Source organism: Panthera pardus, unplaced genomic scaffold, assembly GCF_024362965.1.
Source record: "Panthera pardus isolate Hobbes unplaced genomic scaffold, ASM2436296v1 HiC_scaffold_15, whole genome shotgun sequence".
NCBI lineage: Eukaryota > Metazoa > Chordata > Mammalia > Carnivora > Felidae > Panthera > Panthera pardus.
Window position 1 is genome coordinate 73,804,376 of NW_026526710.1, and position 27,710 is coordinate 73,832,085.

The 27,710-nt window shown below is 42.0% G+C and overlaps 1 protein-coding gene across 5 annotated transcripts in view; it reads left to right on the plus strand.

Annotated features, from left to right (window-relative positions):
- Window positions 1-25,958, plus strand: part of CDH20 (cadherin 20) — a 206,560-nt gene extending 180,602 nt beyond the window's left edge. For 3 of the 5 annotated variants that reach the window (XM_019463870.2, XM_019463872.2, XM_053902776.1), the window contains 6 exons: window positions 957-1,210; window positions 7,563-7,699; window positions 10,467-10,588; window positions 15,114-15,231; window positions 19,893-20,144; window positions 24,382-25,958. In XM_019463870.2, the coding sequence (XP_019319415.1) occupies window positions 957-1,210; window positions 7,563-7,699; window positions 10,467-10,588; window positions 15,114-15,231; window positions 19,893-20,144; window positions 24,382-24,887 (1,389 nt within the window). In that variant the 3' untranslated portion in view covers window positions 24,888-25,958. Of the gene's footprint in view, window positions 1-956; window positions 1,211-7,562; window positions 7,700-10,466; window positions 10,589-15,113; window positions 15,232-16,574; window positions 17,323-19,892; window positions 20,145-23,568; window positions 23,752-24,381 lie in introns of those variants that run through there. The other 2 variants (XM_019463873.2, XM_019463874.2) reach the window with 2 other exon arrangements.
- The last annotated feature ends 1,752 nt before the right edge of the window (window positions 25,959-27,710 follow it).

Genomic DNA, 27,710 nt, shown 5'->3' on the forward strand with positions numbered 1-27,710 from the left:
TTTGTGGATGGCCTCTGAATGAGGAATTTAAAAATCTAGACCAGCAGGGCACCTGGGTGGCTCAGTGTGTTAAGTATCCAACTTTATCTCAGGTCATGATCTCACAGTTCATGAGTTCGAGCCTCGCATCAGGCTCTGTGCTGACAGCTCAAAGCCTGGAACCTGCTTCGGATTATGTGTCTCCCTCACCCTCTCTGCCCCACCCCACTTGTGCTCTGTCTCTCTCTCTCTCAAAAATAAACAAACATTCAAAAAAAATCTAGACCAGCATTTCCACTCTGACACTACGTAACCATGTCTGCTTAGCCCAGTATTCTGAGCTTCTGTGTCTCAGTCTCTCCAACTGTAAAATGAGGCCATGGACTTAGGTTCTTAAAAGAGATTTTACAGGAGAACAGCTATGGTAAACTTAATACACAAACACTGATCTAACACAGTGCTCTGAGAACCCTTGTAAGGTGCTTATGGTAGCTCCTTGGGGGTAAAATTCACTATTGCCTCTGTACTTAAGAATTTTTTTAAGAAGAAAATGGAAAAGACTTAGGCCTCAGTTATATGTATATTCTGAAACTGGCCTCAAAATCTCTCTTAATTATCCCATCTTTTCAGACAAAGGAGTATCTCTAAAGATAAGGTAACGAGGCTGATTAAAGAGGAGGCACAGTAGAGTTGAGCCTGCCCAGAGTACAGTGGATGTCCTGATCAGGACACTGGCTGCCTTCACTCTCTGAGGTGTCTAGCATCTTCCTTACCTTCTTTACCCGATTTGTGGAAAATGACCTTAAGAACAAGAAATACAGAACAAGGGAAAAATTCCCTTGTTTTTCCCTTTGCCTCTTTCCCACCATTTTAATGAGGATGGAAACCCACCCCTAGCCGTCAATCTTGGCCATCCTTTAGAACCTTGACATACATGCTCACGGCTAATCAATTTTCCTGTTACTGTTACTTTTCAGCCCCTGAGTTTTGAAAGCAAGAAAAGTTACACCTTGAAAGTGGAAGGAGCCAATCCTCACCTAGAGATGCGTTTTCTGAACCTAGGCCCATTTCAGGACACAACAACAGTGCACATCAGTGTGGAAGATGTGGATGAGCCCCCCATATTTGAACCTGGCTTTTATTTTGTGGAGGTTCCTGAGGATGTGGCAATTGGAACAACCATACAGATCATTTCTGCCAAGGACCCAGATGTGACCAACAACTCAATCAGGTTTTTCCACAGATTTCACCTTTCCTACATTTTCTAGCACTTTTTCCCTTTTGCTTCTTCTGAAGACTCTCCTTAGTTCTTCCTGTTTAAATAACACGGCCTTTTCACGTTATTTAGAAGTATTATGTCGGCAACTCACTGTCAACTGGTTTAGCAAAAAGCACACGTGTGCACACACACACACCTTAGTTTTCAATCATGGCCCTAGTGACATTTTGAGATGGATTCTTTGTTGTCATGGGCTGTTCTGTGCATGGTACAATGTTTAGCAACATCTCTGGCCTCTACCCACTAAATGCCAGTAGCACCCCTGAGTTGCAACAACCTAAAATGTCCCCACGTTTACCAATGTCCCAGGAGGAAGGGGTGGGGAGGTCAAAAGCATCCCCAGTTGAGAACTACCAATTCACATAAAGCACAGACAGACACATATATTACCAAAACATTAAAAAAAAAAAAAAAAAAAAAAAAACCTGTCAAATCTTAGGGCACCTGAGTGGCTCAGTTGGTTAAGATCTGACTTCAGCTCAGGTCATAATCCCACAGCTCGTGAGTTTGAGCCCCACATCAGGCTCTATGCAGACAACTCAGAGCCTAGGGCCTGTTTCAGATTCTGTGTCTCGCTCTTTTTTTGCCCTCCCTGCTCATTCTCTCTCTCTCTGTCTCTCTCTCTCTCTGTCTCAAAAATAAACATTAAAAAACAGTTCTTTAATTGTCAAATCTTAGTGAAGAATACAAAAGTGATCATGGCACACTCTTTCAATTTTTAGGAACATTTTTCTACTTTAAAAAGATTAGAAAAAAAGTATACTATATGTATTTCCATACACTATAGAAAAAAACATAGAAACTACTCCTGTCCAAGGCTTCAATCCCATGTAGAATGGCCAGACAGGGCTTTCTATTTCAAGCCTTCAGATCAGTCTCTCCAAAGTATGTTCTGAACTTAAAGATTCCAATCAAGATGCTTCCCCATCAAGGGGCAGAGGAGAGCGGCTCCTACAGCCATGGGCATTTCCTCCCATCAGTTCTGGAACCAAAGTGCAAACAGCTGGTGGACAGGTTGACACCTCAACCTTCCAGAGCAACTGCCAAGCCTCTGAAGCTCAACACAAAAGATCAGGATTCCAAGGCTGTTTGAGGCCATCTGTCACATTCATTGTGGAAGCCACATGGTAAAACGGATCTGGGGCTTTGGTGCATGCAGACAATACATTTTAAATGCACCCAATTTATCAAATGCCTTTTCTATCATGGGTACTTCCTTCACCTAGTGCTATTTTGTATTTAAAATGTGCTTCTTCAGTTCAACGAGGACAGTTCTCTCCTGAGAATAACTATAGTGGGGGAAATCTGCTTCGTCTAACCAATTAGTAAACATTTCACATTTTCAGGCATTACAGAAACGGCTAAAATGATTTTGCTTGAATTCTGATCTCTGATTGTTAGAAGCCAACTAATCTTTCTAGTATAAATTATACCAACTTTATAGAAGTGATATTTCAACCTTAAACTTTTTAAATGTATGATAGGAAGGAAAAAGTTAGTGAAACTAAATTATCCCCAACAGAAATGATACATAATAACCATAACATAAATGAAACAAATTCTGTAAATTCATACTTTCAGAAGGCAAGAAAACACACACACATATATATTATATCTATCATATATTAGAGATAAAATAACATATCATAGATATAATATATGTATCTTCTAATCAATTAGTTAACCTACTCATGTTAGGGAAGATACTGTGAGGAAAGCTTCAGAGAATAAAACTTTATGGGGGGAAGAGAGAAGTAAAACAAACACAAGCTTGAAAATATCAGAGCCCATGTCTAAAACAGTCAATCAGAAGACCCAGTGGATACTTCTGCATCTTCTTTTTGGATTCTAACTCTGGACTTCCACATGGTTAGCACTGGAAATATGACTGTTAGACGAGTCACACTGCTAAATGACAAGCAAAAGGGACTGAATGGAGTCAGAAAACACACACCCTAGAGTGTATGTGCAGTATTCAAGACTGAAGTCATGATCTCAAGACATATGTAGAATGAAAGCAAGATACCAACAGGCCTACATCCACTACTGCATTGGGGCAGTAAGGCACACACAATTAAGAAACCCTGTCTGGCTAACAGAAAATGCTGCTTCAGATGACTGGCCTTTGAAAACCATCAGTAGGGGGGCCTGTGTGGCTCAGTCGGTTAAGCATCCGACTTCAGCTCAGGTCATGATCTCGCGGTTTGTGGGTTCAAGCCCCACATCAGGCTCTGTGCTAACAGCTCAGAGCCTGGAGCCTGTTTCAAATTCTGTGTCTCCTTCGCTCTCTGCCCCTCCTCTGCTCATGCTCTGTCTCTCTCTGTCTCTCAATAATAAATAAACGTTAAAAAAAAAAAAAAAAAAAGAAAAGAAAAAGAAAAAGAAAACCATCAGTGGGTCAGCATCAGGAAGGTAGATAATGAAGAGGCTTTCTATTCCAATAGATCCCAGTCAGGAGGAATCCACGAGTGAATGACTCGGCCAGAGGCAGAGAGCAGGGTCCACTGGACGTATTCTGGGGCAGCACTCTAGGTCCTGAGAGAGAAACTGGCAAGAACAGCCTGACGGCCACAGGCCTGGAGACAACAGATAAGCATTCAGGCAGAGAGGGCAAGGGATTCCACTTATCAGAACTGGGGGTAATTTTCCCTCCGCATTTTGGGTGCAAAGGAGAATTCATATTGCTAGCTTTAGGGTCCCTGACTCTTTGTACAGCCTCACAGCAATAAAGAATGGTCCCTAAACCCAAGTAGAACATCAGGGGTCCTGGATTCTCAGAAGCAAAAACACTTAAAATCAAATCTCTGGAGATAATTTAATAATCCCACTTGGAAATTACTGTCCTGTTATCTTTCCCCAAATTGTTCATTTTATCCTTATTTTTTCCTATAGAAGTTATTTTCTTTTAAAATAATTTGCATGTTATATGCACCTTGGCTACTTCATCTTCTACATTTTTATTAAAATTAATGAGATTTATAGTCCTAAAAAGCAAACACATATTAAATTGCCCTAAAATCAATATATCACCTGAAGTTAAAATGTTATAGATAAAAGGCCATTTAATTTTTTAAAAAGATTGTTAGGACTTTTATAATCTCCTTTCTAGAAAGTCTATGGCACGTTCAGGCGTACAAACTGGTCGTGATTTACTAGTAAACCCCAAAACTAAATCTCAATATTTAGTTACATATACATGAAAAATATAATGTTTAGTATCTCCTAAACAATTTAGGATCTCCTAAATTTTTTAATAAATGCTACAGGCACTTCTGGCAAACAGGAAACTGAACCATTTGGCAACTGAAATAGACTTCTGCTGGTATGGAAACAGCCTGCCCTCCTGTGCTCTCCTACGGTGTGTGTGTGTGTGTGTGTGTGTGTGTGTGTGTGTGTGTGTGTGTGTGTGTGTGTGGATTTAGCAAGCCTGCTCGTTGACGCCCTACCTTCAAATTGCTCCCAAATTCCGAGTGTGTCCTCAGCCAAGCCATTAAGCAGGGAGCCCAACAAACACTAGTTATTGTTCACTGAAGGCTGTTTTGTCTGTGTATATTATGCCTATTCTGCCCATAATAGGTGAGAATATTATGGTTAGAGAAAGGAAAACCACCTACATAATTCACTAGTGTGTCCCAATGTCCCATTTTCCATCTGTACCTACACCTTTAATTTGTTCTCCTGCCTCCTGAAAACTGGCCCGGCGTCCCATCCAGGGCAGGGAATGCTACTGCTGCCGCAATTCAGTAGCTTCTGCTTTGGGAAATCGGAGGGGGGTTCCACCTGCTGAGGAAGGCTTCTCTGAGGCGAGCGTGCGGTGCTTCTGCTCGGTATGTCACCAGGCAGTACCGTCAGGGTTCTGTCAGTTACTTCTGTCGCTCCATCTCCTACACTGTCTGTGACATTTGCTGTGGCGCTGTAGGTCTGAGTGTAGAAAGCTGGCGCATCATAGAGGCCGGGGGCTGCCTCGGCACTGTGCCTACCGCTTGGAGAGCCGCCACCAGGGTTATGGCTCTGTGGGCTGAATGGCTGACTGAAGAAAAGACTGTCATGAGCCAACCAGTACTTTTTTCCAAAGACAAATTCAACTCTTCAAATAGTGAACTTTAAAACTACATCACTAATTACACCTAGAAAGGAAACGCTCCAATTAATTTTAAGTGAAATTTTTAGGCATTGTTGGTTCTTTATTAAGAAGCCAATAGTTTGCTATCATGGCTTAATCTATCTTCAAGAAGAGAGAAGGCCGTGTTCCCTTAAAGAATTTCCTACTTTCCATGTGCAGTAAGGTGGAATGGTGTGGTGGTTAGCAGGAACCAGAAACCAAACTGCCCAGGCTTGATTTCAATCTTGAGCAAGTGACTTAACCAATCCAAGCCTCAGTTTCCCTACCTATAAAATCAAGACACTGTACCTACCTCTTAGGGATACTGTAAGTATTAAATGAGCCAATATATGTAAGGTGTATAAAGCAGTGCCTGGCTACAGTAAGTGTTCATTAAATAGGGTCAGAAGCAGAGAAAGGCATTAATGTACTTCCTTAAATTTCCCAACTCTTGGAGAATTATAACTGAAATGATTCCAACTTCTCCAGCCCTTAGTGGTCACCTTTCCCTTTAATTCATAATCTCTGAACAGCCATTCTGAATTCCTACAGAAAAAAAAAAAAATACGTCTTTGGAAGAAAACATTTTACCAAATAATACATATACATGACATAATACATACATACATATGTGTATATGTGTGTGTGCATATATACATATCTACACCCTTGTACATATTTGAAACAGGAGTTTTACCATCAATATTTACCCTCACAGCAGTCTGGCATGCGTATGTTCTATTTCATTTTCTTCAACGCTAGTCTGAAAAACAATGCACTAGAGAAACTTATCACTCCCATCAAAATGGCAGTTTCCCAGTTTCCACAACTTTAAGATATACACTGTAATCGCTGAGAACTCTAAATAGAATTCTGAACCCAATATATTACAGTAGTTTTTACATGTACATATATAAATATATATGTGCTACCTTTGCAAATTATTAGCTGTTTAACTGTATGAAAGTGACTTAACTTCTCTTAGTTTTCTTTTCTGCTAATTGAGAGAATACCTACCTCCTAGAGATTTTATAAGAATTTTAAAAGAAGCTATAAAATATCTGGTATTCCATAAATGGCAGCTATTATAATTATTCACCATTACCAAGGACTACATAGATTCTCAAGAATGGTTCTCAATCATGGTGACATATTATGGAGGGTTTTAAACGTACAGATGTCTGAATCTCCCTCCACACTAACTGAATCTCTCAAAATAAGGACCACGTGAAAGAACACAAAGGGTCAGACTGCCAAATCAGGTTCAATAGGAATTATGGAGTACCCAGGTAAATAATAATTCAAAGGATACAGACAATAGCAAACTATGAGGCAAGCATTCTGTCCTTACAGAGGTCTAAAACCGTCAGGTAAATATCCTTCTTTTCCTGTGTAAGGATGAATTTTGCTCGACACTGAACATGAAAGATAAATGCAATGAAGCGCACTGCCTGAACAAGAATGTAGCCATTTAGGTTATGGAACATCTGCTTTGTATATCCCATTCATTATATAACTTACATGATATTTTCTAACAAGTTGTGCCCCATAAATTCATAAATTCCAAGTTTATTTACATGATGCAACCCAGTCAAACCTCGTTCGCCCTACTAAAAATATTGCATGAATAAGGACTCTCTAGCTATTAAACACTATTACTGTGTTTGTCAGATCAGTCATTAGCATGTTTACAAAGGACCTAATGCAAAATCTTTCCTTCTCAATAGGTGATACTAATTATAGGGACTGGAAACACTAACTACAATTTTTCCAGTTCCAATCCAGCATTTCAAAAACTTAAGTGAATAAAATTCATTTTGAACAAAGACATGCAGAGATTGATACTCAGAATGTCCCAAAAGCCTTGGGGCAGTATTAAGATTTAAAAAGCTGAAATGGATCTTCAATTGGCTTAAAACTGCCCTAAGCCTTGGTACCCTGTTTTATTTCAACTTATGAATGAGAAAATTCAAGCAGTAATACTTTGTTGTTGGTTTTTTATGGGTTTTTTTTGGGGGGGGGGGGGTGTTGGTGGGGGATTGTATCTGGACATGATGAAAACAGCAAATGCAGTCTTCTAAGTGTCCATAACTCAGAACTCGTTGCACCATGTTTCCCATAGTATGCACTCAGTTCTCTCATGAAATATGCTGTAGTATATTTATCCAAATAAAGCAACGCATTTAATCTGTGTTTTTGCAGATATTCCATTGACAGAAGCAGTGACCCTGGAAGATTCTTCTATGTTGACATTACAACAGGTGCCCTAATGACTGCAAGACCCCTTGATCGGGAGGAGTTTTCTTGGCATAATATCACTGTCCTTGCTATGGAAATGAGTAAGTAACACAATAAATTGCTCTCCATAATGTGACAAAATATAAGCATTGTAAAATGTAGACATTTCTAGAGCTTGTTGGAACAAGCATTACATTCTTTATGGGAAGAGACGGAAATTATGGTTTATACAAGCAAGTGAATGCATTTAGTTCAAATACTTACTGAGTATCTCCGATATACCTAGTCCTGTGCTAGAGATTAAAAACTAAATAAATAAAAAATAAAAAATAAAAAACAAGACACTACACAAAAGCAATACCAAAAATAGCATCCTTAAATCAAGGAGCTAGACTTCTATATGAAGAAAGGGACAATTCCTGAGAAACCTAAAAGGCTTTGAATCCTTAATAAGACTGGAATGCACACAAATAGTATGGTCAGGGGGCAAGAATTCCTGTCCCCTTCAAGCGTCCGTACAGCTGGACTAAGAATCAAATTGACATGAGACAGATTAACAAGAGAAAATCTAATTTAACAGGCGTATATACAGGGAATCCACACAGACATAAAAATTCCAAAGACAGGCACAATGAGCTATACCTGTCATTCTGAACTACGGAGAAGGGGGTAGGAGTTTGGAATTTCAAAGGAAAGGAATGCACTTTACAGGACTATAAGAAAAGCAAATGTTTAGTAATCAGAGGCTAGCCCGACCATACAGATGCGTCACTCAAATAAAATCTGTTGATAACCCTTATTCTGGGAAAAGTTCCCAATTTAGATTCTTCTCTGTGGGTTAAGGGAGGGACAAAAGTCTGTCTTGAACCCACAGGGCTTCAAGTCCTTCAGCTCAAAATAATCCACATGCAAGAGTGGCACATGGGTGGGGGGGGGGGGGAAGGGGGTTGCTGTCCTTAAGTATAAAATATTATCACTGGATGAAAGGCAGCATTTATAATATATCACCCTTACTATGCACACACATACACACAAACATGGACACAAAAATTTGAGACATCTTGCACTAAAAGGCAGATTTATGGGGCGCCTGAGTGGCTCAGTCAGTTAGGCATCTGACTCTTGATCTTGGCTCAGGTCATGATCTCACAGTTCGTGAGTTCGATTCCTGCATCAGGCTCTGCGCTGACAGCACGGAGCCCGCTTGGGATTCTCTCTCTCATGCTCTCTCTCCCCTTCCCCCACTCGTGCTCGCTCACCCGCAAAAATAAACATTAAAGAAAGTAATAAAAGACAGATTTATGAACATAAATGTAAAAATGGAAAACTACTAAAAACTAGATTAACATTTATTATAAACTTCACAAAAAAGTGGAGTATTTACTACTATACTCAATTTTTTTTCATAACACCTGGTGATGGTAAAAGTTCAGGGAAATGCAGACCCTGAGGTACTGGCAGAATTATGTACAGCCATTCAGAGAGGCAAATGGGCAAGTACGTTTTGAATTAAGATTATCAAAAATATTCACAGTCTTTTTCCTCAAGAATTCTACTTATAATAACCCTCTTAAAGAAATAATCATAGATACCAACAAAAATCCATGCACCAAATGTCTACCGCAGTGTTATTTTAACATAAGGGGGAAAGTGGGAATGACCTAAAAGTCTAATAACACGAGTCTGAGTAAATTGTTATAACCACACAGTAAAATGAGATTATCAGCAGATATTAATATACATGTCTTCAAAGCATATTTCAATGACACAGGATAATACTTCCTAAAAGTTCTAAATCCAACTTTTTAATTTTGCTTAATTGCAGTCTATGCATGTGTGTGTATGTTTCCATACTTTCGGACACATATGTAACATTACATATATAATGGATACAGCCGGTGGTGGGGTTGTAGATCCTATCTACCCTGATTTTTTTTTTGTATTTTCATGATTCCTTCTATAAACAAGTACCATGGTTATAATGGAAAAAAATTTAAGTATGTCAGCACTTTTGGTAAATAGGCAATAGAAATATTTAAGGGGAAAATATAGCAGAGCACAGGTCTTTGGGGGAAAGAAAGGAAAAAAGAGTACGGCATTCTGAGATTTCATAAAACTATTTAGGAAGAATAATTTACGTGTCTTATAATTTCTATTTTGTCTTCCTGGGATGTGGCCAAAACAAAAAAGGACAGCAGGAACATTCCTGGGGCTGTGAAATTGTCCTTGTGTGCCATTGCCAAGCAAAAGACAGACCAAAAAGACACACTCCCCCGTGAGTGATTATGAGTAACTTCTCCTGCCCCGGCTAAAGATACAGATTTGGTGTGTGTTTGATCCTGAAATATCTCCTTAGTCCCTAAGCGGAAATAAATGTGCAGTGTTATCTGGACTCCCACAAATAGCTTGAAACCTTCTGAAATATAATTCGATTATTATTCCATAGGAACTGATTACTCCACAGGAATCAAGCCAAGCAATGCCACAGAGTATACATCCAATTAGAAATGGGCTGTTTTCAAGCCCAGAATACAGAACTCACCTGTCTTTAATTCCAGAACCTGAAGCGTGAGCCTCTTTTTTAGACGCGTTTTACGATACTCACCACCCCCTGGGAGTCAGACTCTTCTCCTCAACCTCCTGACGTCACACACTCTCTCAGACACACCCCTTGTTTGCCCAGGCGCCTACGTTCTGACCGAACTCTTACTAGGCAGCACACACACCCTGCATTTATCTTGCCATCTTCATGTTCTTTACCCATTCCTTTAAAACGACAGACTGACAAGGTGAAAACCCATTCCAGCAAAGAGCCACCTTCTTGGACTGCTGACCCCTCACCTTTGGTCTTCTTTGTGTTCTCTTTAGACAACCCTTCCCAGGTTGGAAGTGTTTCCGTCACAATCAAAGTCTTAGATGTGAATGACAATGCTCCAGAATTCCCCAGATTCTATGAAGCTTTTGTATGTGAAAATGCCAAAGCAGGGCAGGTAAGGCAGTCTGTGTGGTGTGTATGTTGGTTAATCTCTAACACATAAAAAGAACCATTACTGGGGCGCCTGGGTGGCTCGGTCAGTTAAGTGTCCGACTTCGGCTCAGGTCATGATCTCACGGTCCGTGAGTTCGAGCCCTGCGTCGGGCTCTGTGCTGACTGCTCAGAGATTCTGTGTCTCCCTCTCTCTCTGCCCCTCCCCTGTTCATGCTCTGTCTCTCTCTGTCTCAAAAATAAATGAACGTTAAAAAAATTTTTTAAAAAAAAGAGCCATTACAGATAACCAAATGTGCCCTCAAAGAAATTGAGACTCCAGAAACTAGCAGTTTACAAGAGTCCCCGACTTCTGTGCATCATGCCGCAACAGTCTGTTAGGAAAAGCATGTGGAGCCCCCCGTGCATTTTATGACCTAAACAATGCTTTGATGGTAGCCTGATTCACAGGGTGGCCTGAACTTATCTACCCATCTTGTGACTCAACGGTATAGTACCGACTACAGGAATATGTGCTCTGGGTCCTGGGAGCGAGGGACCATGAAGACCAGGAGAAGAGTCCTCTTTTCCTCAGTTGAGCACTAACAGCTGAAAATATCTGCAGTAGGGAAGGTTTATTCTTGTATCTTTCCATCTCCCTTTCTTAACTTCTGACAAAGGGCACCTTGTTGGGGGACTGCCTGCCCTATTCTCAGAATGCTTTGTTACCTAGAATACCTACACTCTCTCTCCTCCCTCAATTAAAACACCATTTTCTTAATGTTGTTCATGTCACGTAAATTTTGAGAGGAAAGGAATCTGAAGGAACAAGTTTCTACCGATTTGAGACAGCCATAGTTCTATAATCTGTAGAGACATATTTGTACCTTCTTTTAAAATATGCTTTTAAAGGTAAATGAATAATTTGGTTGATCAAACTCCAAGTGGTGTAACTGAGAAACATCCAGAACTCTGCCTGGAGTAGCCATGTAGTCATGCGTGCAATGGGCTACTGCCCACCCTGTGCCCACCCTTCTGTACCTCAGAGCACAGGCCATGGCCCTGCTTCCGTAAGATGCTTTCTTGTCTACCTATAACCCAACAGACCCCCAATAGTCCTAATTTCTTCTTCCAAAGTATATTCTATGGTCCTGTGGATTCTGGTGGTGAGGCAAATGGGTCAGTATAGTTTTAATATGAAATTTATGAGTCTATGAAGCACCTATCTACAAGGCAAGGACTCATGCTTTGGTACTTCAGGTCTTCTGGCTGAAATGCAGATTTTGCTTTCACTTCTACACCTGGAAAGTGGCACCTTGCTGCACAAACTGACGAGTGTGTACAACCAAAACTGCTATCGGCGTCCGTACTCACCAAAGATTGAGTCCACACGTCTCCACCATTCTCACTCAAAAGTGATTCACATTCTCCACAGGGAAAAAAAATGTCCTACAATGATTCTCATCTAAATCATCTTATCCACTGTTGCTTAAAATTCAGTGTAATGGTCTATAGCACTCCTAAAAATTTTTTCAACAAGTCTAGGATAATTTTACTTCCACATATATTGAATTTCTAGGAAGACTTGAAACATTACACAGCTAATAAAAGTTACAATGCTGACTTTACAGTGTAACAAATGATCTGTGTTATTATAAGTAAAGAGAGAAAGTATCAAAACTACCTGTATACGCTCTCCCGCTCGCAGTTATATAAAGTTATGACTACATGTGAACAAAGACTGGTGGAGGCAGGATACAAAAACAGCAAGTTACTGTGCTGTGGTAATTGAGTTTTGAGTGAGAAGGTGTGGACCTTGATTTTAATAATTTCTTTTATATTATAATATAAAAATTTCATATATAGCCTATGAAGTAAAATATATAAAATTGTATTGTATAAAATTTTACCATGACAAATGTATAATACACGACAAAGCTAATTACTAATCTCTATTATAAAGAACGTGACTAGCAGCACAGCAAATTAACCTCTTCTCCCCCAGGAAACGATGTACTGACTTTCTTAAAGGTCTTCAGAATAGAAGGTGTATTCTGACAGCTCAATAGCACTTCAACTACCTCTCTTATTTTTGGAGCACACACGTACATCTCCCATTTCTACATTTCTAAATACATCTTTTAATGGCCTATTAGTCCTCTGAAACCCAATTGATTTGTGACTTCAAGTTCAGGTCATGAGCTACAAGTCTGTCATATTTATCATCTTTAGCCCAAGATACTGAAAGTCCTACCCCTTGATTTTGGCTCTGGGACATGTTTTGAAGACTTTTCAAAAGCACACAGCTCGGTAGGCATGTCTGGCGTATAAAGAACCAGGCCTTCTTGGGTTAGAGGCGTCGGGTAGTCGTCAGCTGTGTGTCCGCCGAGGCGGGATATGTGCTTTCCTCCTCGCAAGCAGCCAGGAAGGAGGCCCACAAAGAAATCAGACAACATGCCTGATGCTGGCTAAAGGCAGAATGAAACCAGCTAAGCAGAATACTGCATGGCAAGTGGGGCTGAGAAGGAAATCTGACCCGTCAGGATAGTGGAGGGCAGGAGAGCAGGCCACTATGTTCCCAATTGCTACAGATAACCAAATTTGCCACCAAAGAAATTTAGCCTCCAGAAACTAACCCAGCAAGGCAGTGTCTTTGCTCACTCATTCTTTAAAAGCCCAATCATGGACCAGTCCTGTACCTCAGGGCCCTCATCTCACCAATATATTTATGATTTCACAGGTCAGATATTCTGAAATGATTTACCCAACTATGTTTGCCAAGTTATATATAATCAACCATTTATAACATTCAGTAAGAGGTAGGTTTTGTTAAAAAAGAGAGGGAGGGAGATTCTGTCTTTATGTGTTTGGCACTGTGGGAAAGATGGAAAATACAGGATTTGTCTCAGTAGGGATAGGGTGGTAGGGTGGCCCTCATATGTGAGCAGAACTGACACTAGGCTATGCCATGGGGCAAGTTCATCTCTCAGTGCTCAATCAACCTCTCTCCTTTATGCAACTCCATTCCTTCAACCTTTAGGTTCAAAAGAGGCCAGCTGCCAGTTGGGTTTGCAGGAGGCGTAACCAAAAGTGGAGTTCTGGTATAAGATGTTTATTAAGGAATGCCCTTGGGACCAATGCCTGTAGAAGAGGACGACTTTGCAGGACTAGGCAAAATGAGAAGTCCAGCTGTGATGCAGACCACTAACAAGGCTTGCATGACTTCAAAGAGCTCTAGAACTAGCTTGCCCAAGTTTAGATGGGATGGTCAGGCTTTTACACTACTACATCAGTCATTTGCCGTGGGCTTCCCTGGAAGGATGTGGTAAGTGTGAGTAGGTGACTCTCAGCAAATGAGACAATCCTCAAAGAGACTGACAAATCTGGGGCATCAAATCCTTCACTGAAGGGGGATCTGAACAACGCAGTGTCCACCAGAAGGCCCCCAGCTGGGAGCCTCCCTCTCTTGTTATTTAACCTTCGGTATACTGAGGGGTAGCATTACCCCCCTTAATTTACAGAGGAAGAAATATAGACTAATAAGCAAGCCGACCTGGGCCCGCCAACTGACCCTTGATGCTCTGGTTTCTACCCTGGCAGAGAAGCATAACCCGTTTTAAACAGCAGGAAGGTCAAGTCTACAGGTTCAGGCCCAAGACGGGTGGGAGGTATCTGTGGCATTGGTTGGTAGAGGAAACACATAGGAAGGTGACCATCCATTCAACGCTTTTTCTATATCCCTCCCAGTTGGCCTGCTGCTTTTTCAATCGCATATTCTGCACTGCTTTCTTTAGTAGCTTTTTTACCATGCCCTTTATAACCCTCCTAGCAACGTACTACTTTGAAAAGCACTATGGAAAAGGCAAAGTTTGGGCCAAAGAGCTCAAAAGAAAGCCATCCCTTCTTTTGTTCTCCTCGCCCCCAAACCCTGCTTCTGACGCCAGTCTGTTCCAAATATCCCACCCGACATCTTGGGCTCTCCACGTTTCCTAGCTCCCCTTCCAGCCAACCAAAAGCAACTGCCCTGTGACCCATCCCCTCCTAGCTGTGTTCCATTAACCTGACACAGTAGATGTTGACGTGTCTATTTCTCTTCTAGGTACTGGTCATTTTTCAATAGAGGCTTCTCAAAAATAGCAATCTGACCCCGAAATATTAACCCAAATGGTGAGGTTAAGTAGGTGAAGTAGAAGAATGGAAAACAGAAACAAGCAGGGCCTTGTGGCATCCCACAGTGTTCTTACCCAGTCTTCTCTTTAGACTGCTTAAAAACACTGGTGTTGGTGTGAGAATTTGTTACGCTGATGCCTAACCCCTGAAGTATTCAGGTAACATTCACCATGTGCCAAATATGTACTCAGGCCCAATAATAAAGACCAAAATTCAATCTTGAGGGGTGTGATGCCATGGAGAGTTTCCAGGTAAGTTTCAGGATGCCTTTCTCATTAGGTAAAACAATCCACTATCGGATTTTAGGGCTTGGGATCTCACGGGGTCCTGACGATTTTTCTTCTGACTCTGACTCACATGACTCCATGTCACCCCCTCAGCTGATCCAGACAGTGAGTGCCGTGGACCTAGACGACCCACACAGTGGTCAGCACTTCTACTACAGCTTGGCTCCCGAGGCTGCTAACAACCCCAACTTCACCATTCGGGACAACCAAGGTAACCAGGTGGATAGGTGGCCACCAATGCTCTTCTAGCTTGGGCTGGAGACTTCTGTTTACTCTACCATGCAAACAGTGTCACGCCAAAGGTCACCTGCTCTTTAGCAGCAGCAAAGACATTAATGCTCATTTGCAGTGTCTTTTAAAGTTTTGTTTCAAAACATCAAAGAAAAAAAGAATGTCCTCTGCTGATTCCGAAACTTTCAGTTAGTTGACAAATGTTTGAGAGCTGCCTCTGTGTGAGACACTGTGCCAGGCACACAGGCAAAAGCCTTCCTTCTTTCCCACAGATAACAGCCATGTCTGTATGTTCTATAACTATGGGGGAAATCTGAGAAAGATAGAAATTGAACTAGACAAAGAGAGAAACCTGAGGGAACGTGTCTGGGCGAGCATCAAAGGGGATAACAGTAAAGAGCTCCCAGAACAAAAGGGAGACAAAGCCTAAGATAACAAAGGACAAATATAGGATCACAAAGAGTAGTCTGAGCACTGAAACAACTTTATTACTTTAGAATGGTTTTAAAAAGAGTCAGGTGGGGTTTCCTATTCTAGAAACCATTCCCCACTACAACTTAGCTGGAATGGAATTGTAGACCCCTCTTTTCCAGTAAGCACTCTGATCAGCTAGGAAATTTGTAAACCTAGCACATTCTTCATCGGGCACAGGTGGGAAAAGGAGGGGCTTCTGTTCTCCAGCCAGATGATTTTCAAAGGAGATCAGAAAAAAAAATTTTAAACTGTCAAGTGAACTCCTTCTGTTACTAACTCTGCTACTTTCTGTCTGACCTTGCAGAGAGAGATCGTCACTTCTCTGGGCTCTACTAGCCTCATTTTTATTCCAATTATAAAATATTAATTGTCACTGTATAACAATCTAAACAAAGGGTAACAAAAAGTCATGACTAGGCCTGCCTGGTCTTAGTCTCAAACACCAATTATTTGAGACTTAAAGTATTAATTCCACCCCCCCATCATATTCTGCCATTAAAACTTAAGACTATTAAACCTGTTTTCTTTTACGTGGAAAATGTTCCTCCAAGTCTTTCCTTTAACCTTCTACATGCTATCATAAAATCACTCTAACAATTCTGGAAGGAAGGGTAATATAAATCATAACAACAGAAGTACTACAATTACACATCCCAACATTTTTATTGGATCAAAGTTTGAAGTATTCATTTATCTGCTTCACAGGGAAATCCTTCCTACAAAAAGTGATTTTAGCCCCCTTAGGACTGGTTTTACAGCAGAAACCCTGGGGTTGGGAGGATGATACATTACACCGTTTCTCCACATTTTCAGTGAAATGTCACTCCGTTCTTTCACTCTATTTGTCAGATTCAGTACGGAAACAACATGCAGCAAAATGCTGCAACTTTCTTAAAGATGACTTTGGCCACCAATTCATGGAGCCAATACTTTAAAAAGAAAAGCCACTAGAACATGATGACTATAAAAGAAATGACTCATTACTTGGAAGGTTTTCCAAAATGAAAGTCAGCACATCTTCAATAGAAACAACGAACTCTTAATTTCCTCATAACAATTATCCCATGAGTACCTTTTACTAAGGCTCATGAAAAATTGAACATCTGATTTGGTGGATCCGCTGTCAGGACTCCAACTCTCGTGCCCTACACATGATATCCTTTTATAAACACAACAGGCACTACCTCAAGTAGCGCCTTTTTAATCCCCAAAGCATTATTAAGAGGACTGTGTGTGTATAACAATTTGCAGTTTCAAACGTATTTTCCCATACTTTGATTTGATATTTTTAATAATCTTCTAAGGTTTCAAGGAAGTTACTAATCCCTCCGATTCTCATTGTCTCATTTGATAGATAAGAAAGCAAATGGCCCAAGATTAGAAACTGAGTAGGCTAAGTGTCTTTCACTGGTGTGAAGTGTATCTTCCTGGAGTCAGAGAAAGACAGAAATCGTATGTTTTTACTCATATGTGGAACTTGAGAAACTTAACCGAAGACCATGGAGGAAGGGAAGGGGAAAAAATAGTTACAGACAGAGGGAGAGGGAGGTAAACCATGAGAGACTCTTAAATACAGAGAACAAACTAAGAGTTGATGGGGGATGGGGGAAGAGGGAAAAATCGATGATGGGCATTGAGGAGGGCCCTTGTTGGGATGAGCACCGAGTGTTGATGTAAGCGACGAATCATGGGAATCTACCCCAAAACCAAGACCACACTGCATACACTATATGTCAGCCAACTTGACAATAAATTATGTTACAAACAAAATAATAAAGTAAGTAAGCATTTAGAGTAGAACTAGAATTTGGGAACAGTTTCAGAAAAAAAAAATGTTTTGTGTCACCTTGGAAACAAATATTGCTTCCAAATGGGTTACTAAAGCCCTAATTATCATGTTCAACAAAATCTTCACAAGTGGCTACTATATGCCAGACCCCTTCTAAGACTAGACTTAGCAACACAATGCTCTGATCTTTTTTATTTAACTGTAAATAATTCTAAGATCAAGAAGCATGTTGTGTAAGTAGGCATGATATAATACTTTTATGAAATTCATCTCTGGTCAAGCTTTCTACAAGTCTTACAACCTAGCCTTGATTAAACTGAAAAATAAAAAACAAAACAGCATTCTGTCTGAAAAAAACTTGGTTTCTGGAAACACAAAATTAACACTGTGAAAAAGAATTAATAATACTTAGCTACAAAATCTGGACAAACAGAAAAGTAGGTGGGCTGTAGAGTAGATAGAGATACTAATTAATCCTCAGGTTGGCAACGAGTTGCTACATTCCTCCACTGAGAAGGAAATAAAAGAGGAAAGGGGCCTGTACCAAAGCAGGAAGGGATTTCCACTGGCTGGATAATTTTCTAGAGTTAGTATCACTAAACTAAATTAGTAGTTACACAGCACAATAGAAGAAATGTTTATGTGGAGTCAGAGAGACCAGAGTTCAAATCCCAGCTCTGCTACTAAGTAACTTTGAACAAATTATATAATCTCTCTAGGCCTTAACCCATCCACTGCAAAAGGGTCAGATTATCACTATCTCATCAAAGTTGAAAATTAAATGAGATACTGGGTATAAAGACTAAGTATTTGCACATGAGCACTCAGTAAACCATAACTGCTACCATGAAAAGGCAAGGCAAGGAGGAAGTGAAACAGCTAACAAAGGACAATGTGTTCATCAGAATAGGCTAGCCTATGCCGCAGCAACAAATGACACCAAACTTTCAGTGGCTTAACACAACTAAAGTTAATTTCTTGCTCACATAAGGCTGATCGTGGGTGTGAGCAACGAGGACAGCTGTCCACGTAGCTCAGTGTCCCAGGCTGCCTGGATCTCCACCTTGAACGTTCTTGCATAACGCCACGCCAAGGCAAGAGAACACAGACACACACATACCACCTGCTACGTGCTTCTGCCTGGAAGTGACAGGAATCACTTTCGCCCATTTATCGTTATCAAAAGCAAATCCTGTAGACGTGCCAAAATTTAAGAGGGTAGAAAAATATAATCCTTCATTATGTCCAAGAAGGGAAAGAGAACCAGAAATATTGGTATTAATAATGTTCACTTTGGTCAGGCTCTCAGAAGTTTTTGTGTAGTTCTAGACTCTTCCCGGTGAAATGTAAAACACATCCAGAGGACCATCCACGTCGATATTAGCTTTGAGAGTCACTGCCTACATGTCCTACCACATCTCTCAAACTTTTCTTCTACGGAAAATGATCTGAACTTTGCAAAAAAATACATGACTTACGATGCAAACCCACTCGAGGAAACGTGAAAACACAGATTAAAAAAATAAAAGATCCCAAAACACTACATTAGGCAAATATAAATATAAATACACACACTCACACACACCACCTTTGTGGAAACACATCAAATAATTTTCTAATCCCTTTAAAACTGGAGGAAAAAAACTAGTATTGCTGACCAGGTACGAATTTTCACCACATTCATATTGTGTAAACTCAGACCACCAAGAAGGGGGGAGATAACAGGGTGTGATTAATCATGTGATTAGGGGATTTCAAGTAAGCTTCTGCTAAATGAGCAGGTTCTTCAGAAAGCACAGGAGGAGGTGGTGACTGTGTTTCAGAGACATAAAAGAAAATAGCAGAAGACGTGAATTCCAGCCAAAATGGCAAAAATAAGCAATCTGCCACAGCCAAGAAGGCTCGTCAGCGTTCTTTTCCTGGAGGCACGAAGCAGCCCTGTGGCCTTGGAAACCTGCTGAGCGGGAACAAACAGGGACCACAAGTGGCCAATGATTGTTCATTTATATCAAGCTTTCACAGGAACATTTCAGTTAGATCTGAAGTCTAACAGTTCGCCCTGGGCACTTTATGTCACAAAGGGTAAAACAGACTCTCAAAAAGGGTTTCTCTCCTAGGCCTCAGGGTTTTGCCTAGAAGCAAGCAAAAATCCAATGTGTCTGAATTCAAATGCTGATCCACACAAACCAGGAGTGGCTGCAGCTAAATGCCTCCAGGAAATGTGCGACAGTCCCTCTCTGCCCATCCCACAGCCCATCCCTGCGCTCTTGCTTTCCTCAACCCAAGAAGTTAATTCACTCGTCGGTTCTTCCATTTGCTTCTTTCCTCCCATTACCCCTCTCCCCATTTTTCAATCCTGGAATCCCTGTCTTCTTCAGATAACACTGCCCGGATTCTCACCAGGAGGTCTGGCTTCCGGCAGCAGGAGCAGAGTGTGTTTTACCTGCCCATCCTGATAGCAGACAGCGGGCAGCCGGTACTGAGCAGCACGGGCACGCTGACCATCCAGGTGTGCGGCTGTGACGACGACGGCCATGTCCTGTCCTGCAGCCCCGAGGCCTACATGCTCCCGGTCAGTTTGAGCCGGGGCGCCCTCATCGCCATCCTGGCCTGCATCTTCGTCCTCCTAGGTGAGCAGGTGGCTCCCTTCTATTCTGTGGGGTCCCGCAAGTGCCTACTTCGCCATCATCCTAACACAGCTGTTCAGACCCGCTCTTCTACACCAGGCTCGGTGAAAAGGTGACAGAGGGAGGCTGGGAAAAAAGAAAGAGACCAAAGATAGTCCCTTCCTTCAAGGAACGCGTGGCCTCTTTGGCCGGATCAAAGCACATCTGTTTCTCTGGCATCTACTCTGGGCCAGGATACCTTTCCATGTGCTGGGATTGATAAAACACACATGTCTGTCTTCACAAAGCTTACTTCAGAACAAAGCAAGCTCATTTTGACACCACAAAATCAACGTGACAATTTGGGGCAGGATACAAGAAACACCTCTTCTAACCCCTTCATTTCAAATAAGTAGGAGCTAAATCACAAAAGGATAGTGACGGGCCCAAGGCCAATTGTCAGAGGCAGAGCCAGAAGTGAAATGCAGCCCAACCCTACACTGTGTATCTCTGTATCTGAGCGGTAAAGGCTCTTCTCCTAAATGTTCATTCTCAACTTCCGGAGGTGGTGTTACAGAGAAGAGGGACAGGGTATCCTGAGGGGACAGGAGACAAGGGTAGGCGTCATTTTAAACAAAGTGGTCAGGGGCGCCTGGATGGCTCAGTCTGTCAAGCGTCAGACTCGTGATTTCAGCTCAGGTCAGGATCTCACGGTTCATGGGTTCAAGTTCCACACGGCGTTCTGTGCTGACAGCGCAGAGCCTGCTGGGGATTCTCTCTCTCCCTCTCTCTCTGCTCCTCCCCCCACCACACACACATGCTTTCTCTCTCTCTCTCTCCTTCTCAAAATAAATAAGCTTTAAAAAAGGTGGTCAGGGCGGGCCTCACTGTAAAGGAGACCTTTGAGCGGAGACCTGAAAGAAGGGACAGAGTGAACCCCATGGGCGTCTGGGAGAACAAGCTCTCCGGGGGCATTAGCACCCCTCTGACGCACCACGGCCATCTAAGGGGGAGCAGAGACTACACAGGGCCCACGGGGCCAGTGTGCCACTGCTGCTGAAATACAAAGATGCAATGACAGGCTAGTGGGAGAGCGCCAGTGAGACAGAACCCTTTATTCCTCCTCTCAAATCATACAGTGAGGCTGCCACCCACCTCCCTTGCGTATCAGGCTACTGGAGCAATTATTTTTTAACTCAACACTCAAAAACAAACAACAAAACACCTAAACTAATTCTGGAAACCACAAAAGCATCTGTGCATGTATCCCAACTCTTCTGATTGAATTACTTCACGGCACACATGTTTTGCTTAGAAAAAAAGCAGACACAGAAGAGAGTAATATTATTGAACGTGAAAGAACTCCTAGCGTTCTATGAGGAAAAAGAGTACAGCCCTGCCGATTTAAGTGAGAATAGACATTCAGAAATCCACATAACCCCTTGATCCCAGGTTTACCTATACACCACGAGACTGAGTCAGACCAGAGAAAGAAGGTTCTACGGCAAAATATCAGCACCTGTTTGAATTTCTAGGTCAGTCTATGGAATATGCTTCTCACAAAACATTTACAAATACAACATGTGGTTTGATTGTGTTGTTTTAGTTCAGTGCCATGTGAAGGGAGAAGTAATATAAATAACTAACTTTTCTAAGTCCTCAGATCCCTGGATCAGAGAGAACTGTTTGGTTTCCGCTCCCTGTCTGCATTGACAAATAACACCTTCCTGCAATTCCTTGATTGTCCGTAAGATGGCATTGGGAGTCCTTGAGTGCAGAACAGGATAAACTACAAGAGGCCTTTGAAGGAACTTGCTCCTAGGAGAAATTTCCAAACTGGCTGTCCCTACTTCTATGTTTGGAAAATGTCTGCACTGTAAGTTCACCCTTGCCCACAAAGAGTAGAAAAAGCCATCATTACGGAAAGATTGATTTCAAAAGACTGGCACAGAGAGGCTCTCAAGCTAGAAATGGTGGGCAAGGAGCAATTTATATTGTGCTTCCCAAGCCCATTATGCCTTACCTTTTGAATTGTACGGAATAAATAGACAGCTTTCAGGAGCTAAACTGAGCAGAGCTATGCAACTTTATTTACAATCCTCACAGTTTTAGGCACTCTTATTTCTAAGAATGCACATCCTAAATTAAATATAATTCATAAAACTGAGTAAGATTCAATTGCGGTGGATCTGTCAACAAAATACACTTTGTGGACAATTAAATAAATGTAATTTTGACTTCACAGGATTTTTTTCATGTCTCCAGTATGTATCTACTTCCTAAAAAATCTCATAGGCCCTTTGGACTGTGCCTATAATACTTAAAGGAAAAAACACCCCTGGAACGGACTCTCTTCTGTCCGGGAAGCCTTTCAGTTGAATAGGACCATGTTTCCCAGAATCTGATTTTCAGGGCATTATCCAATACTTGTTATTTAAATCAGATTACCTAAAAAATAAGATATTTTACCTTATTTTGTAAGATATAAGTAAGATTTCTGTACAACAAATACAAGATGGACCAGGTCTATAAGCTGCCTAATTCTCTATCTTCAGAATTCTTTCCAGAATATATTCAAAGACTTTTCTAATTTTGCTTCCTAGCATTTTCTAAACTACCACACTAGCATCCCAATGTAATCTATGTGAAGGTTTTCCAGTCCCCTAGGAAGAATTACTTGGCCCTGCTTCCGTATTCTCTTTGCAACACTTAGAACCCTCTGATAGGCCCTATCACTGCCTGACTTGCATTAACCATCAGTGCCCACAACCTCCTTAGATTACAAGCTTATAAGAGCAAAAATCATCAGTGTTGTTTCTCTTTTGCTTTGCACAGTGCCTAAAACAATATTTGAGTTTAGTAACTGTTTACTGAACCCCACAAACAGAGTATGTTCACACAGAATCCCATTCATCCAGCCTGCATCCATCCAGATCACGCCCCAGCCTCCTACGCCCAGTTTAAGCCCCTACTTGTTTAGGGCCTTGTTAGTCCACTTCTCTGAAATCACACAATCCGGTAGTCCATGAGCTGTATTCTGGCACACAGAGAAAACACACGAGAATATATCATTGTTTCCTGGGTGTGCATTCTGTCACCCAAGCTATTTGGGAAAATATTAGGTACGAACATTATTAAATGCAATTTACGGAAAGCACCTTCTACATTCAAATTTTTTAAATCGTTAGTGTGAAATTTTTTTGTCAGTTCATAATCTTACTGGGCATACAACCAAATTCCACTTTTGTCCCCCTTGGTAAACTGCAGTTTTATTTTGCAATGTTGTCAAGCTGTTACTGTTCACAAGCTGCAACAAAGCGTATCGGGGGAAAAAAAAAATCAATAGCAGTTCTACGGCTAAAACCTCAACACACTTCCTGGAAAACATTTTCAGTCACAGAGATAAACAGTTCAATGGGATTATCTCTCTCTCCCCTTTAAACCCCAGGGAACACATCCTGGAAAAAAATACGTTTGTTGGGATAAAATTTTATCCAAATCTGCAAGGGCACATCTAACAGCGTGGTGCTTCTTTGAGAACATGATGAATTATATAAAATGTCACTGCTCATTCCCTCCCTTCCACGAACATCACTGGAGCCAGAGTCCCCACCACTGCCCTAATGGAAGGCTGTCTGAAGAATCAGTTTATTGGAAAACAGCGCTCCCTTACACTTGTTTTTGAAAGAGGTATAAAAAGACTAAGACTTCGATTCATACTTAGCCTATGTCTACATGCATACGTATTAGTGTATGATATTTACACAGCAGGATCCTATTTAGATACTAACGTCAAAAAAAAAAAAAAAAAAAGCTGTATTCCACCTACATAATAAGACTCCCACGTTATAATCCGAGAAATGTATACTGTCCTGATCCCTGGCATAGACTCTATGGCGGGCCACAAGGCTCTGTGCTTAGTTAATGGGATTGTATTTTGGGTGGCTGGCTGGACACATACCCCCCCCCCCCCAAAACACACAATTTCGAAGCAATAAGCTAATGCAACGAGACTTTATATACAACTTCTCCTAAGTGGACCGCTTGGAAAAAATAGAAGGCTTCGTGTGCCTACACAACCTGCCCTACAGAACAGGTGAGAACGAGGCCGACCCTGGGGTTTAACGTATCCAAATGCGGTCCCTGAGCTCACAGCCCAAAGAACTCTCCCGGTACCTGTGGTCAGTCATGAATATTTCAAGTCACGGCGCACACGGCCAGGTCTCCCGGGTAAATATCCTGTCGTCTTTGTTTCCGGCAGTGCTGGTGCTGCTCATTTTGTCCATGAGGAGGCACCGGAAACAGCCGTACATCATCGACGACGAGGAGAACATCCACGAGAACATCGTCCGCTACGACGACGAGGGCGGCGGCGAGGAAGACACCGAGGCCTTCGACATCGCGGCCATGTGGAACCCGCGGGAGGCGCAGGGGGGAGGCGCCCCCAAGACGCGGCAGGACATGCTGCCCGAGATCGAGAGCCTCTCCCGCTACGTGCCTCAGACGTGCGCCGTGAGCAGCACGGTCCACAGCTACGTGCTGGCCAAGCTCTACGAGGCCGACATGGACCTGTGGGCCCCGCCCTTCGACTCCCTCCAGACGTACATGTTCGAGGGGGACGGCTCCGTGGCCGGGTCGCTGAGCTCCCTGCAGTCGGCCACGTCGGACTCGGAGCAGAGCTTCGACTTCCTGACGGACTGGGGGCCCCGCTTCCGGAAGCTGGCGGAGCTCTACGGGGCGTCGGAGGGGCCCGCGCCCCTGTGGTGACGGAAGCCGGGAGGCAGGCGCGCGTCCAAACCCAGACGTTCTCGGCGGACGCTCGCCGTGGGCGCCGCCAACCGCACGAGCAATACTGTGCTGGAGAGCGAGAACGGGGTGAGCGGCGAAGAGAGCTCTCTCTGGATCAGCTTTACTTGGTTACCTTAAGTTAAGTAATCAAAAGGAAACACAGGAAGAGGGGGGCAGTAACTCCAATTACCTTTCTTTTCTTTTTCCTTTTTTCGTTTCAATTTTTGTGACACTGTCTGCCAGGGCTTGGAGCCCAAGGTTAAGTTCTGGCGAGCTTGGCTTTTCTCTGCCACGCGCCAAGGCCTTGGTCCCTTGGCCACCGCTGAGAGTTTCTGGTCTTACATACACAGGTGGCGAGTGAAAGAAAGTCTGACTCCTCATATCCTTTTCTTTGTCTTTCTTCCTCCCTTTAAAAAAAAAAAAAAAATCTTCTTTTATTCTCCATTTAAGAGTTTTGCTGGTTCATCAAACCGCACAAGCCAACCCACACAAAAGAACACTGAAAACTTGTTATTCGGTGAAATTAACCTACTTGTCCTGGGATGGATGGCATTTCTTTTAACCCTTTTGAGACAAGGTTAAGGCGAATCGGCCTTGCATGATGGGTGGGTGGGGGATGGGAGAAGGAAGAGGCATTGACTTTGTGCTCAAGTTTAACGGCTGAACCAAGAGTTGTTGGCATTAGGATGGCTCCAACTCCATCAAGTTAGAGTGCCCTGTTCTCTCGGCTCTTTAACGGTGCCCCTGCAAAATTGTTCAGAACGAAACCAGAAAATCTGCCTCTTTTGCACTGTAGATGTCTCTTCCATGTGCCAAATGTGAAGATTAGATGCTACAAATGAAAGCCAAATAAAAAGAAGTATCTGATAAAAGCATGGGTTAGAGGGCTTTCCTAATCTGTGTGAGGTCAATCCAAGGGATGTTTACATACTGTAGATAACCTACTTGAACAAAAATCAGTATTATAGAGAATAAATGGATGTAAGAAAATTACATGTATAAGTTTTGTATATTTGTTAATAATTTTGGTAATAAATATGATGTACTGCATCTCAGTACCCTAGCGCTTCTTTTAATAAAAGCTAAATAGAAGGGAAAGTCTATGGCACATTTGTTTAATTGCTGAGCCCAAAGGAGGCTTTGTGATCTTGACCTAGCCTCAGGTTCCCGGGGCTGGAGCTGATTCATAAGGCAAAGGCAACAGCAAAGAAGTATGAGGCTATGCATCCCTTTTCAGTCGCTGATCATAGGAACGTTGTGGTTCCTACCGTTAAGCTTTTCATGAACACTCTTCATTCCCCCATCTCTGGAAAGAGTAAAGGACGATTTGGTAACATCAATGATATAATGGTGAATTTTGCCCGTATTTTTCATTTTGTGAGAGGGTTTTACACATAGCCACCAAGGAGGCACGCCACTAGGCTACTTTTACCACTGTTCTGTTGGTCGATCAAACATATACAAATTCATGTGTGCAAATAGGTACAGCTCACCAACACTGGATGAGTTCACAGAAGGCTGGGACCATATTTCTATTCTTCTTTCTTTGCCCCGCAGTTGATTGTGAACAAAAGTGTTTTCTGTGGATCTTGTTTATAGAAATGGATATCAAATTTTAATGGGTATCAGCATCCTGGAACACTTGTTAAACGATAGCTTGTTGGGCCTTACCTCCTCCCTGCACCCCCCACCCCCACCCCAGATTGGAATTTAGTTGATCTGGGGAAATTTGCATTTCTCACAAGTTTCTAGGTGGTGCCAGTGCTGCTGGTCCAGAGATCACACTTTCAGAACCTATGGTGTATGGCCTCTCTCTCTCAAACATAAGAAGATTAGATTATCAGCCCACTTGCTCTGGAAGCCAACCCATCCACAAAATGGTGTGAATTTTTTTTCCGGTATAAAGAACAGTTTGGCAGAAATGTGTGAGAGGGCTGATGAGGGTCCAGGAGCCAGAAGGATGTGCTTTATGGTCTATTATATGGTACACTAATAACCAAGTAAATTCGCATCATCAGCCTTCAGCATACTAACCCCTTCTTCCTATGAAAGCTCTCATAATCCTCTATCGGGGTCAATGGTATAAAAATAAACAAAGTTAGCAAAGAAAGAAAGCATGAACTTGTGTTCAAACTAGGCTCTACAACATACCAGTTATTTGAATGTGGCCAAATTAACCCCTATATCATTTTTCCTTTCTGTCACTAGCCATGAGGATAATTGTGTGACTATTTCACTTTGTATTGCATGTGTTAAAAACTGAGAACAGCTGCTCTTCTAACCACGGGAGGTTATCATGCCCCACATCCTGCAAATGTGGTACCCATGATACTGGGCATGAAGTGATTAAACAATCTCCTGGAGCTTCTGGTCCCTGGGAGGATGTTTAATGGTGTGATACAGGAAGTGGGAGAGAAGCACAGAATGAGAGATCCATTTCAGCTCACAATTTAAGCTGAAAAAGATTTTCCCTCCAAATGGGTTTTAAAATTCTCTTTCCACTGCCACAGTTTGCCACAAATGCTGGCCCCTCTGAAAAGAAAACATTATCACCACCAGACAGAATGCAGGATGTGATCAGGTTAGGCAAAAGAGCTGTAAAAATATCCAGCCATTTCTTTGTTAAAACGTAAAGGAGCTAGCCTATAATTTACACGTTGGGGGAAAACAGGAGCGTCCGTAGAAATCCATTGATAAGACTGTCTGAAATTATTCTGGATCCAGAGCCCAAGGAGATAAAAATTATCAATGAATTTTCTGAATCAAAAACAGTAGAAAATCCCAACATAACAGATGGCAAAG